The 14,387-nt window shown below is 39.4% G+C and overlaps 3 protein-coding genes across 4 annotated transcripts; all 3 read left to right on the top strand.

The window, feature by feature from the left end:
- The first annotated feature begins 1,393 nt into the window (after window positions 1-1,393).
- LOC115629227 (centrosomal protein of 131 kDa) lies at window positions 1,394-6,057 on the top strand. Of its 2 annotated transcripts, XM_030525649.1 has the most exons (9): window positions 1,394-1,608; window positions 1,679-1,897; window positions 2,319-3,741; window positions 3,800-3,917; window positions 4,062-4,199; window positions 4,319-4,739; window positions 4,795-5,450; window positions 5,510-5,803; window positions 5,874-6,057. In XM_030525649.1, the coding sequence occupies exons 1-9, from the start codon at window positions 1,582-1,584 to the stop codon at window positions 6,004-6,006; spliced, it is 3,429 nt and encodes a 1,142-aa protein (XP_030381509.1). In that variant the 5' UTR covers window positions 1,394-1,581; the 3' UTR covers window positions 6,007-6,057. The 2 variants fall into 2 exon arrangements, with proteins under 2 accessions (XP_030381509.1, XP_030381502.1); XM_030525642.1 differs by having other exon boundaries at window positions 1,394-1,897.
- Window positions 6,058-9,783: 3,726 nt separating this feature from the next.
- LOC115634267 (lectin BRA-3-like) lies at window positions 9,784-10,502 on the top strand. Its single transcript, XM_030531896.1, has 2 exons — window positions 9,784-9,891; window positions 9,953-10,502. Exons 1-2 carry the CDS (start codon window positions 9,784-9,786, stop codon window positions 10,427-10,429), a joined length of 585 nt encoding a protein of 194 aa, XP_030387756.1. The 3' UTR covers window positions 10,430-10,502.
- A 1,150-nt stretch (window positions 10,503-11,652) lies between these two features.
- Window positions 11,653-12,280, top strand: LOC115634458. The gene is made up of 2 exons (XM_030532183.1): window positions 11,653-11,702; window positions 11,765-12,280. The coding sequence occupies exon 2, from the start codon at window positions 11,801-11,803 to the stop codon at window positions 12,236-12,238; it is 438 nt and encodes a 145-aa protein (XP_030388043.1). The 5' UTR covers window positions 11,653-11,702; window positions 11,765-11,800; the 3' UTR covers window positions 12,239-12,280.
- Window positions 12,281-14,387: the final 2,107 nt, after the last annotated feature.

Genomic DNA, 14,387 nt, shown 5'->3' with positions numbered 1-14,387 from the left:
AAATGTATGTTACACGCAAAAGGAGCGTGGCAGACTCCGCAAAGTATATAATTATATTTTCGATCACCATGGCAAAACGATTCGATATAGGCATGTCCGTTGGTCCGTCTTTCTGTCCGTTATCATGAACGCCAGGATCTCGGAAAGTAAACAGATAGAATTACCCAACTTAGAATTACGTCCTTTAATTGATTTTGCCATCCGCAATTATTGGAACTGTTTACTCTAATTTGAACAATTTACTCCCGGTTACTGCTCATCGAAATAGGTCAACTGCAAAGGAAGTTATAGCCATAAGTGTATTATCTGCCCATGCTCTGCCAGTAGCTGTTGTTTTTGTTGTTGCTGCCTGGTTAAACTATGCACATGCAGTCCCAATGTTAATGTACTACTTTATGCAATTGTACATAAACATACTATGCCTTTACGGACGTGTTATGTATTTTTATTTTATTACTTTCTTTAAATTAATTTAATTAAACAAATGTAATTAAAAAAGGATTTATTTATTGCTGGAGTTGGTGGGAACATTTACGAGTTAGGCTCTTCTTAGGATTCCATACTTGCTAGAAATTACAATGTTTATGAGTTAATCATGATTCGAAACGTTGCAGCCGGTTTCAGCCAGGCACGTAGGAATTAGAGATGCATTAGCAGTACGGTCCGCCGGGTTTCTTTTAAGTTTGCGAAACAATTCAACTGCAGAAATACGCCTACCAACTGCAGGAGGAAGTTTGTCCTTCTGCTTCGTTTTGCTTCTGCTATGGGTGCATATGAGCACAAGGTTTGTTGGATACAGGGTTAACGTTTAGTGCTTATGTAACACAAAGTAAATATGTTCTTCATCGGAAAGACAACACGAGTTGAATCATATCTCACTTCGAGCTAAGAACCCGTCTTAGGGCACAATAAAGATTTTGCCTAAATTTAATTTTGAGTTACACACACTGTGCATGGTATGCATGGATGCAACTTCAAAGATAAGAGACCCAACTACTTTTAAATAATATATTGTAACTTTGTTTATGGGGTTATATTTTCAAAACTTTTGTTTTGAATGTATAGTAATGATAGTAAAATTTTTACACAGACACCTCTCTAGATAGATAGATAGGTTAACAAATATTTAAGATAAAAAAATATTGCGGTACAAGAACCCTATAAAATGATATGTAGCAGCTGATAGTTCGAGGATTCCACCTGCTCTTTGCCACCTGTGCTGGGGTGTCGTTGGACAGTTGTTTCAGCAAAAGTTGTGGCATTATGGTAGTCATGCCAACGCAAAAGTCCAAGAAATGTACAGGGGTTTTTCGGGGTTGCAATTGCATTGTATATAGCTGACCAACATTACCAGACTACTGAGCATATGTTTGACCCTTACCATACGTTTAATCAATATTAAGGACAGGGTGGTTGTGCCTTAACTGTCAAGTGAATGGTAGATGCCTTTTGACTAAACAGTTGGCTTTGGCCTTTCTGTCAGAACGATCTCGCTGATTATTTTTGAACAAGTTTTCCAATGCACATAGATGCAGCTAAAACTGCTTGCTACGGGTCTTCTATAGCTTCCTTCGTGCTATTATGGATTTATGTCTTAAGGGTTCACAGGTGGTACATTGGACCTTATTTGGGGTCCGTCCTACAACTACTTATAAACGTTCCTTTTATGAAAATAAAGATTAACCTTGCTACACGAGAGCAAACGAAGCCAAAATACACGAGCCGCTCCCTAACTACGCTGCATCAACCGGCGCCGCACTTTCGTCCACGTTCCGCAAACTTTTTGCACCAACGCAACCGCTCGTCGCTATTTCTCGGCCGACCTCAGTCCGCGGACCCGAAATTCGGACGACTAAGCGTTTACTTTAGCGAGAAAGAGCTAAGGCAATCAAAACAGGTGAGTTGCATGCAACGTATTGTGACTGAAAAAAAAAACATGCAATCTTAAATATCAACAAATGTTTTGAAATCAATAGTAAAATTCGTCTACGTCGAAAATATGTACATATATACTCTCTATACTCTATACATGCATGGTCATGGCCCTGCAGTAGAATATATTCTACTGTGTCCGTACTATCTAATTTTTCATTAGAAAGTATTTTCTACTTGTTTTCTCTATGACAGCCCTATTAAAAAGTCGTTTAAAATGGTCGTTCACGATACAGTAAAGTTCTTGTGCGATTTAATATTGTTAAAGGATTGTGAGGATTGATCTTCATGCTTCATGCTGATAATACCATCTGAGAGTTGCAAACCAATTGATAAGCCAATTGTCTTATATTGGCGCCATAAATCTTCATTACCTCTATTTTCAGCGGAATCAGTCCTCAACAGACTTACTGAAGAGCTTGCTGGAACAGCCCATCAAGCGGAACTGGTTGTGCCGTAGTGCGGGCAACTCATCCACAGACGAGCAGTCGGATTTCTCCCAGAAAACGTCCTACTCAAGTTTTAAAAAGCCCACACCCGAGTCGGGCAACAGTAACGAGGGTGAGGAACAGCAACGCCTTTTCGTCACTATGGCTAGCGATTCTGCGCCTACGGCTAAGTGCAATGGCTATGCTGGTCAGGGCTGGGCCGTCATGGGCTCTAATCTGGCTCTGTCGCAAAAAAGTGTGAATCCCGATTTGCCAGGTCGTGTTTCCTTTAGCAAGGCTAATTTGGCTAATGAAGTAGATTCGAGCGATTGTGAGAATGACAAACAAGGGAACCTGCGATCGAGCAGCAATAGTATTTCTGCTCCTGGTCCCCTTACTTTTCCAAGTTTTGTATATAGCAACAACAACTGCAAGAGTAGTAACAACAACAGTAATAAAGGAGATATCTCAGATCAAAGTCCCCAGAAGAAATCGGTGCACTTTCGTGCACCCGCTGCTGGCAGCAGCGAGGTGCTGGCTGAGACCTATGAGTATCCCAAGTGTCCATCAGAGATTTGCACATGCAGCACACGCTCTTCATCCACGACCAGCACCCACGAGGCGGCCGATGTTAAGTGCGCCTGTGACTCGCACACTTGTCGGTACACGGAATCCAGTAATTTGGAGCACTCCACGATTACTCCGGAACTAAAAGTGATCCAAGAATATAAGAGGGTAGTGGATAGTAGCCATATACCAGAGCAACATACTACCCCTAACAACCATAGGAAGCTTGAGCTGCCCAACTATTTAGAGAAATATGCGGCGCCAACAGAGGAAAAGCAGAATAATCTATCGGAACCCAAAAACATAGCTGGCAACAAAGTCAGTGACGATGGTAGAGCCACTTTGTCTTCCAAAGCCGACAACAAAGTTGTACCCATATTTCAGGTGAATGAAGGCCACTATGGAAAAAGCAGCGCTGATGCGGTTATTAGCAATTATATGAGGGTATCTTCATCGCCACCATTTTCGGGTAAAAAGAAGGAGGATGTGGGCTCGGCTGCTACTGCACTGAGTAAAGGTAGGCTGGCGTCTGGGAAACTTAAAAAGGCCGTGACCATGGGCGGATTGCGTGAGGAGCGTAGCCTTAGCGAATACAATCTTGACAAGGTAGACAGTTGGATGAGCATACAGGAGGTACAGAAGCAAGTGCACCTGGAGAAATTGCAGAAAATTCCAAAGCACCAATTGGAGGATCTTGACGAGGGCAACGATAGTGCTTCGCAATTGTCGATGAAATCGAATGATGACTCTCGTGACTCCACCTACGAAGAAATTGTGTCGGTCATCAAAGAAATTGAGGAAGACAAAAAGCAAGGTAGGTAGTAGATGAATTCAATAGATCCATATAGCGGCACGGTGTACTTTTTCGATAGACAACTTTGCGGAGCAAGTGACAAATGAGCTAAATCTTAAGCTGGAATCATGTTCTGAAGCAGCTGAGATGACGAGTCAAAACGGGGGAGGCGTAGCAGGAACTGGTGATAAGTACAAGTATGTGATATGTATAGCTGTTGCTCTCGATAGTCAATTTCCCGAATTTTACAAGTTTAGGGAGTGATTGGTCTGAGGCTACTTCAATATAACAGAAGTTGAGTGACCGTAGGTTTTAAATAATATCAATGTATTTACTTACAGGGATATTTTAACGTATTTGAACAACGTGGAAAGTAGTTGTGACAAGACATTGATGGAAACCCGTCGCTCATTGCCGAACTCAAGTCGCTCAGAAGTGGAATTTGTGATCGAACCGGATGTGACAGATGAAGTACCAAAGTAAGTTTTTAAGTCGCTCACGTGCCGCTAATTCGAAGCTACTTAATAAGTAGAAGTTTTATTAGTTTCCGAGATGTTTGAACTGAATGAATATTGAATATTTGATGATTGTTTCCCAGACTGTCCGAGCTGCTAATGCTTCCAAACCATCAATTGGCACGTCGTGTCATTGGGCTCAGCTTGCGTGCTAATGAGCTAACTAATGCTATACATCTCTCTAAGGAGCATGTGGTTCTGCTGCGAAGCGAGAAGCAGAAGTTGCTACGGGCTGAAAAATCGACGAGTGCAAGCAAATTACGTGAGCAAAAGAAGCATTACGAGGAGGTGGTGAAGCGCCATCAAGGCTTTATTGAACAGCTCCTTAAGGATAAAGGATCACTTTGTGAGAAGGTGGCCGCGTTGACAAGACGTCTGGAGAGCCAGAATCAGGCATGGGAACATCGTCTGGAAACAGAATTGGCGCGGGCTAAGGAGACGACACTGGCCGGAGAGAAAATTCGACGCGAGCGTTGGGTACGAGAAAATACGAAAAAGATTAAGGTGAGTGCTATCACATACCAAATGGGTAATGTCCATTTATGCAAATTTTCATTAGGAACTCACTGTTAAAGGGCTCGAGGTGGAGATTAACAAAATGAATTGTGACCATCAGCGCGAATTGACCGAGCTTAAGCGGGCTCATCAAATGCAGTTGTTGGACGCACTAGAGGAGGCAAGGCTGAAGCACGAGCAAATAGAGCTCGGCATACGCGAGAGCTGCACCCAAGATCGAGAGTCCATCATAGAGAAAGAACGCACTGCCATACGTGAGCGATTTGAGCGCCAGCTTGAGGAGGAGCAGAAAACGCAGGCGGAAAATAGGCAAAAACTGTGTGACGAATTCGCAGCAGAGCGTGAGCGCTTACAGGCGGAGCTTCGCCAAAAGGACTGCGACTATCAAACACGACGTCAAGAGGCGCAAATGGAACAGGAAAATGAGCTCGAGCAAGTCAAGTTTGAGATGCAAGAGAAGCTGGCCAAGCAAGAAGAGAAATATCAAAATCGCATTAATACGATCGAGAAACAATATCTGGCCGACTTTGAGTTGTGGAAGAATGAGTACGAAAACAATTGTAAGTTGGCGCAGGCAGAAAAGGAGAATTCCATACGACAACACTATCGAGCTGAACGGGACAGACAACTTGATGAGTTGGTGGTACGCATGGAGGCCGATGCACTACAAATTGACGAGGAGCACGAACAAAAGTTGCTGTAAGTGTTCATTTAGTTAAGAAGAGATTTTTTAAATTCTTATTTTGAACTCTTTGCAGTCGTCTGAAGGAGAAGTATGAAAAGGACCTTAATGTGGCTGAGAGCGTGGAAAAATCTTTACGTGAAAAGTATGCCGAAATTCGAGGCAAGCTGGCGGAAGCGGAAGCTGAAGTGCGAAACTGCCAAGCAGAGGTCAAGCAATTGCAACTAGAGTTGGGACACAGCAAAAAGATGTGTGGCGATATATTGAGCGATCGGGACAAACTACGTGAAAATCTTAGCACAGACATACAAAATGAGTTGGGAGCGGTTAATGAGCGTCACAAGCAGGAAATGGAACAACTGCAGAAGCGGTGGGTGATCATTCATCTAATTTGTAAACATATAAAATCTACATCTCTACATACGTTTTCAAACATACAGAGTGCATCAGACAATAGAGCGACAAGAAGAAACCATTGAAGTCCTTAAGAGCGACAATGACACATTGCGGCAGCAATGTCTTAAATTAAACGCAGTCATTAGACAACAGCGTAAGGATTACTGCGTTAAGTAGATTTGAGCGCAACTTAAATAAAGCAGACAACTGAAATTATTTCAACTGAAATTATTGTCTATTTACTACATCAGAGCAATATTCCTTTAGCTAATACACTCACAGAAAGGACATTATGAATTCTTGTCGTAAGAAAGACAGATTTGGTATGGCTGGAGTTCATATAGTGTTATGTTATGATTGTATTAATTATGTTCATTTAGTTTACGCATCAGCTAAGAGTGGTTTTCGCCAACTAGAAAAGAGACTATTACCATACCCATATGACAATCAAGTCACATATCGCCAAACTCAAAATCTCTCTTAAGATTTCTGTGCAGTTTGTGCTTTAACTTATACAGTCTTTGAGCCACAGGAGAAATCGAATAAATACTTAATACTCTGTATCTCCCACCAAAAAGGAAAAAATGAAAAAAAACTTTATTAAATTAATTTTAAACAAGAGAGAACGCTACAGTCGAGCAAGCCCGACAGTGTAATACCCTGTACCCAGGTAAACTTCCGTCACTGAGTTATATGCGCCCAAAGCAGCAGCAAAAAGAGGAAGAAGAAGAGCGAACTTGTTGCTGCAGTTTGTGGGGGTTGTACTGGCGAGAATTTGTTTTGCTTATAACTTTTCTTAGAATCGACCGAATTGAATAAAATTTAGAACAACAGTAGACAATTATATATAAATTATGTGTGAAAAGTTTGGTTTAGGTAGCATTTGAAATGTGGACGCTATTGACGAAATTCTGTAGCGGGGGAAGGGGGGGAAAATTACATGTTCATGTACAGTTTCAACAGCATACATTTACATCAGAATCGTGTCGCTGCGTGCTTATATGCGTGTATGTATGCAGCACAAAGTTGAACCAAAGCAGCAACAACAACAACAGCTGCGGGCAGAGCTGCAGGCAGAGCACAGGTAGCGATTTTATGTATGGCTGTAACTTTCTTCAGAATTGACCTATTATGATGAAACTTGGCATACGGACAGATAACCACAAACTGGATGTAATTGCCAAATTTGGGTACGAAATTCCAAGGAGGCTTGACAGACCCCACATAGTATATAAATACATATATTCTTGATCTGTATGACAAGACGAGTCGATCTATATCTGTCTGTCTGTCCGTCCGTATGAACACCTGGATCCCAGAGACTATAAGAGCTAGAGACACCAAATTTTACACAAAGATGACTTATGACAGTAGGCTGTGCAGTTTGTTTTATTTTTTGATTTTCCCCCACTTCCCCTCTATGGAGGATTTCCCTTTTATGTACATAAATACGCAGACAATGTGTATTTTGGAATTTCCCTCCCTCCCCCCTCTTCATCACAATTAGTGATTTTTCATAACTCCCGTATTTCTTGGAATTTTTCATTGAAATTCGGAAAGTACCTCCAATTAGTGATTATGAGTCCGTGTGCTAAGTTTCATAATGAAAGGTTAAAAGGTTAGTTATAGCCATATATGTATATATGACCAAGCTGTGCCCGCAGCTGTTGTTGTTGTTACTGCTTTGCACAGGCACACGAGACATACACAGCCACACACAAACACACACATACACACACATACACGCATAATTATTCTCCACATACAAGTATGTACAGAGTATTTCAAAGTCGGGACACCCGACACCCTTCAGCTTCTCTACTTGTTTAATTTTTAAAAAGCGAGTGCATGGTACATAAAACGTGTGTTCCAAAGTAAACAGGACTTTTTTTTTAAATAAACAGAACAAATGGTTTTTTCGGCAAAATCATTTTATTTTATTCAAAATAGTCTCCTTCTGCTTCAATACAGCTTTTTGCATGATCCAAAAGCATGTCGAACGAGTGTTTTAGCTCGTTGGCCGGTATGGCCGCCAGTGAGCCAGTGCACGCCTTTTGAATGGCCTCTACGGCTGCATAACGTTTTCCTTTCATGGGCAAATGCATTTTACCGGAAAGGTAGAAGTCGCACGGTGCCATATCAGGTGAATACGGCGAGTGGTTAATGGTTAAAATGTGATTTTTGGTCAAATAATCGGTCACAAGCGTCGATCGTCCGAGCAATTTTTGGTCGTCAGTCAATTTGTGCGGAACAAACCGAGCATACACCTTTCGTAAGCCCAAATGTTCGGTCAAAATGCGATAAATCGATGTTTTGGAGATGTTCAGTTCCATTTCCATCCATTTTCAATGATGATTTCGGCTGATTTTTGATAAATTCACGCACAGTTTCGATGGAATTTTCGGTGATCACGAATTTTGATTGGCCCACATGTTGATCGTCATTTATGTCCTCACGACCACTTTGAAAACGTTGAAACCACTCATGCACTCTGCTACGGGATAGGCAATCATCGCCATAAACTTGTTCCATCAATTGAAACGTTTCGGTAAAAGTTTTTCCAATTTTAAAACAAAATTTAATGTTGGCTCTTTGTTCGAAGCTCATTTTCGCACCGATAACACAAACATGCAGACACTTAAAACGCAATAACTTCACTTCCAATCGATGAAATGTCATGAAATTCTCGCTGGACAATCGATAAAGATAGCAGATTCTAACGCACCAATCGACATATAGATAGCGCCACCTAGATTCAAAAAGTCCTGTATACTTTGGAACGCACCATGTATAAGAGTTGGCCCTGCTTAACTGTACCTTTCAATTCTTGTTATAACCTGTACCCGTAGGGTAAGAAAAATATACATATTAGGTTTGTGCAAAGTATGTAACAGGCAGAAGAAGGCATCTCCGACCCCAAAAGTATACATGTATATTCTTAATCAGCATGATGAGACGAATCAATCTAAATACATACGTCCAAGCTTTTAATCTGTCAAAAACAAACTAAGTATGTACTTGAAACTGTGAACATATGTTCGGGACATGTGTACTAACATAACAACAAATTGATAATCGAATGTACGATATATTCATTCTCATCTGTCTGTATAACAAGTAAAAAAGCTAAAGTCGGCTGTCCCGGTTTTGAAATACTCTGTACAAATGTTTAGAATAATTATAGAAATTAAAAAAATGTAGAGAATAAAGGGTGTATAATTGCACATTTACATAGCAATTGCGTCTATGTGAGTGTATGATTGTCTATGCGCGTCTATTCGTGTCTGTGTGAACATGTTTGCGGTCAACCAAACAGCAACATCAACAGCTGCGGGCAGCAAATATATTTATGGCTATAACGTCCTGCTAAATTGGTCTATCATGATGAAACTTGGCACATAAGCACTAACTGTATTTGCAAAATTTCAGTTCGAAATTCCAAGAATTACGGGAGTTACAAGGGAGGGAAATTCCAAAATACACATTTTCTGCGTATTCACATAAGGCATCTTGGACTAAAATTTTGTGTTCCTAGGTCTTATAGTCTCCGATATATAGGCGATTATACGAATGGAAAATCGGGAAAACGCCCATAGGGGGAAGTGGGGCGAAAATGAAAAAAAAAAAAAAAACAAACTTGCACAGCGTACACAAATAACGCATCTTTGTATAAAGTTTGGTGTCTCCCCTTTAGCTTCTTTACTTGTTATTTATAAGTCTCTTTAATAATTGACTTCAGAGTAACAGAACAAGAAGAAACCTGGTAAGAAACCTGTTCACCCAATACCCTACATATTTACACTTGGCGAGCTAATATGCACGGCTGATACGTCCGGACACTCGTTCGCAAATCGAATGTGATTTTCAAGCTTTAAATATTTTCTTCTGTGTACAATTTGTACATTGAAATTATAAATTTGTCTGTATTTTCTATGAAATCAAATACAACTTATAATGCAACTTCTACGCACGCTTTCTAGTCTGGGGCTGATTTCCTTTTTCATCATCAATATTGATGAGGCCGAATCAGTTGGCTCTTGTCACTATTTTAGTGAGTACAAGGTATTCAATTCAGATTAAGATGTATGAGTTACTGTAATATAAAATTATCATATCATTATAGGTGGATTGGTTTGATGCATTATTCGCGTGCCAGTTAATGAAACTTTGCCTGGCTGATCTGAGAACGAAAACCGCTTTTGATATGGTAGAGCAGGAATTACTACCCGATGAAGATAAAAATGCGGATTATTGGATTGGATTGAATGGTTACGAGAAGCATAAATATACCTATGTTTCAGATAATTCAGCATTGGAATATATGCCACCGAACACAAAATTAACGCTCAACAAACCCTGTGGTTATATAAAAAAAAATGGAAAATCCGAAACCGGCTCATACACGTTGGCAACTGATAATTGCGGCATGAAGAAACAATTCATATGCTCCGACTCCGAATGGTGCAACGGTAATCCCACTAACAGTTCGTTTGTTTTGGGTTGGATAATAGAGCCACCTTGCTACATAGAAGATGACATTTTGGATTTGCTTGGTCTCAAAGGGTTGGTACCAAAATCTAATAAAATTCACAAGGGGTAAAAATGTTATCATAAATAAAGAAAAGTATTGGCACGTGCTAATGCCGTGCAAGTGCTAATGCTCTTGAATTGTCTTCTATATGTACAAATGAATTTGTTAATGTGGCGAATTTATTTCTTTTCATTTTAATGGCATTCGGTCTTTATTTTACCCTATCATCATAATTTCGAGAATTTGACTATTCCAAATCTAAGGTGTTCGTCACTTGTGTAACCTGGTAAAATCTACAGGGCATACATGTAAGTGTTGGGCCTGATCAACTCTAGCTTTCCATTCTTGTTTTTATTTTCTTAATTTTATTTAACTAATTTAACTTAAAGAAAAAATTAATTATAATTTTTGTAATTTTGTTTTTTTAAGGAGAGAGGTAGCTCAACACTACCTTTAAATTATTGTTTTTATTTCATTAATTTCATTTATATTAAATAATTTAAAGAAAAATTTATTATAATTTTGTATGATTTGTGTATATTTAAGATTTGGCCCCACTCGATTCCTAGCACTTCTTCCTCATTTAAATTAATTTGCTTAGCCTGTACCTAATGGGTAAAAGGGTAGTTCAGTGCGAATGGACATTTGAAGCAAACAGAAGGAGGCGTGGCAGATCCCACACATATTTTTGATCCGTATGACATGCCGAGTCCATATATTCATGCTCGTCTGTCTGTATGAAAAGTATATGAGATAGAATCGATAAGTGAACCAATCACCGCTAATTGGCGATTTGGTGATGATGGTATTACAAAAAACCATATCTTTGTAGACAAAGGGTGATCTTTTGAACTGACAGTTATTTTGGAAGTAAGTGATATACTTGTAATACACCGATTTGGGGTAAATATCATAAGTCCATAGCAGAGAAATATTGATATTCCTTTGTACTTTTAGGTCTAATATGGATTTTTATTATTTATCAATTTTGTTGTTGTTATTTATAAGTCTTTTTAACGATTGACCTCAGAGCAACAGAACAACAACTGGTAAGAAACCTGTTAACCCAATACCCTACATATTTACACTTGGCGAGCTAATATGCACGGCTGATACCTCCGAACACCTGTTCGCAAATCGAATGTGATTTTCAAGCTTTAAATATTTTCTTCTGTGTACAATTTGTACATTTAAAATATAAATTTGTCTGTATTTTCTATGAAATCAAATACAACTTATAATGCAACTACGCACGTTTTATAGTTTGGGGTTGATTTGCTTTTTCATCATCAATATTGAGGCCCAATTAAGTGGCTCTTGTCACTATTTTAGTGAGCATGAGGTAATTATTCCGATAAGTAGATGTGTGTGTTGTTGAATCGTAAAATTACTCTACCATTATAGGTGGATTGGTTTAATGCCTTAATCTCGTGTCAGTTAATGAAACTTTGCCTGGCTGATCTGAGAACGAAAACCGCTTTTGATATGGTAGAGCAGGAATTACTACCAAATGAAACAAAAAATAAGGATTATTGGATTGGATTGAATGGTTACGAGAAGTATAGATATACCTATATTTCCGATCATTCAGCATTGGAATATATGCCACCGAACACCTCATTATCGCTCAGAAAACCCTGTGGTTATATAAAAAAAAATGGAAAATCCGAAACCGGCTCATACACATTGGCAACTGATAATTGCGGCATGAAGAAACGATTCATATGCTCCCAAGCCAGAAGGTGCAATGGCAATCCCACTGGCAGTTCGTTTATTCCGGGTTGGAAAACGGATCCTTGCATTATAGAAGATGACATTTTGGATTTGCTTGGTCTCAAAGGGTTGGTACCAAAATCTAATAAAATTCACAAGGGATAAAAATGTTAGCATAAATAAAGGAAGGTATTAATATCGAGGGCATACGCTACTTTTTCAAAAGGCCGGGGGAAAATTATGATTAAATAATGCACAGTGCTTTAAAATAGTATTAAAATAATAATTTATGCATAGGGTCAATAGAAAAACTCTAAAAAATCGAACTCAGTTGCTTGTTAAGGTGAAATAGTGTGCCATGAATGGCAAAATGACAGCTCAGTCGCATCGTTAAAATGGATGCGGACAAAAACACGGTCATCGCTTTGAATGAAGAAAATGAGTACATCTTCCTCTGTTTTATTGAGCAAATTTGTATTTTCATCTTCGGGCAACACTGTCATTCACTTTCGAACATGTTGACACGAACAGTCGCAAGATAGAAACATTTCTATTCTTTAGGAGCAAAACACTCAAACAAACTCAAACACTCAAACTCAAACACTCAAATTTAACACGAAAACCTCCACTAACAAATTCGGGCAACATGCGCCTGGATGGCCTGCTTTAGGGAGAGGGGATTACATGCTTAAAATTCCTAAATACACATTTTCTGCGTATTTACATAAGGCATCTTGGTGGCCCGAGGTCTTATAGTCTCCGAGATGGTGATTATACGAACCGCATTACGGAAAACCCCCTATTATCGTGGAAGTGGGGAGAAAATCAAAAAATAAAACAAACTTGCGCAGCGTACACACATAAGGCATCTTTGTGCAACATTTTGTGTCTCTGTAGTCTCTGAGATCCAGGACGGACAGACAGACAGGGCTAAGTCGACGCGGTAGACACATCCAGTTAGTGATTATATATCCGTACACCAAGTTTCATTATGATAGGTTGATCAGAAAGAAAGTTATAGCCATATAACGAGGGCCAATACACACATACATACATAAACACGCATAGGCACGTTTCTGATGTAAATGTATGTATGCATGTATAGAATATTTTATATTTAATTTAGTTAATTAATTAAATTAATTTAATTTATTTTTTTGTGGGCTGGTACAGGGTATTTAAGAGTTGAGCCCGCTCGATTTTAGCATTGCTTTCTTGTTCAGCTCTAGCAATCCTAATATGCTCTTGTACATTTTATGTAGAGAGTACAATAAGTCTGTGCCGGTCGGAAACCCAGGGTGAAGACGAAGTGTGCTTGCATGTCCTCTTGTCGTGCTTTTCCAAGCAGAGATTTCCCTTAGTCTTAAGGCTGAGCTTGTGGCTAGTTCCTTCCCGACTATGTCTAGTGGGAGGAGATGGAAGAATATGTTAAGGGCTTCCGTCAGTGTTGTGCGAAGCGACCCGCTTATGTGTAATTCTTCCGATCTCTGCACCGTACTGAGTATGTGGAGAACGGTCGAATGATAGCCGTATATATCCAATGTATTACTATATGCTATAAAATTCCAAAATTGCGGGAGGTATAGAAAATTACTAATTACCATGGGGGTAAGGACGAAAATTCTGAGGTTCACATTTTATGCGAATTCACATAAGACATATTGGACTAAAATTTGGTGTCCTTAGGTCTTATAGTCTCTGAGATATAGGTGATTATACGAACGACATTTCCGAAAAAAAAGTGGGGGGTTTGCTGTGTTTATCTCTTATAGTCTCTAAGATCCATGTGCTTATACGGACGGACGGTCAGACAGACAGGGCTAGATCGACTCGTCTTGTCGTGCTGATCAAGAATACATATGTATGTATATATGTATACTTTGTGGCTGTTAAATTTTTCACCTCCCGCAAATCTAATTTCATGTGCAGAGTGTAAAAATTTGACTGATTTTACCTCAGGATTTGAACTCACATAAAATGCATATGACAGCAAATTTGCGTCAGGACAGCAAATTTGGCCAAGCAACAACAGCAGCAGCTGCCGGCATAGCTTGGTCAGATATTACATTTATGGCTCTAACTTCTTAAAAAATTAAACTAAGTATGACGATGAAACTTTACATACATTCGCATTAAACAAGTATACCCTTTTTCCCGTTATTTTGCGGAAGTTGGTATATAATTTTAAAGACTTAAACCCACTCATCTGTAGATTAATGTGGTTAACTTCATTTTGTAATGAACTCCATTGAATTCGCTTCATTTTTGACTGTCTGGCAGCGCCTCAACAATGCGCTTTTTATATGTACGTATA

Source organism: Scaptodrosophila lebanonensis, unplaced genomic scaffold (genome assembly GCF_003285725.1).
Source record: "Scaptodrosophila lebanonensis strain 11010-0011.00,11010-0021.00 unplaced genomic scaffold, SlebRS2 tig00000001-arrow-pilon, whole genome shotgun sequence".
In the NCBI taxonomy this organism is placed as follows: Eukaryota; Metazoa; Arthropoda; class Insecta; order Diptera; family Drosophilidae; genus Scaptodrosophila; species Scaptodrosophila lebanonensis.
Note: the sequence above shows the minus strand (reverse complement) of the source record. Positions and strands in the feature narration are given on the sequence as shown.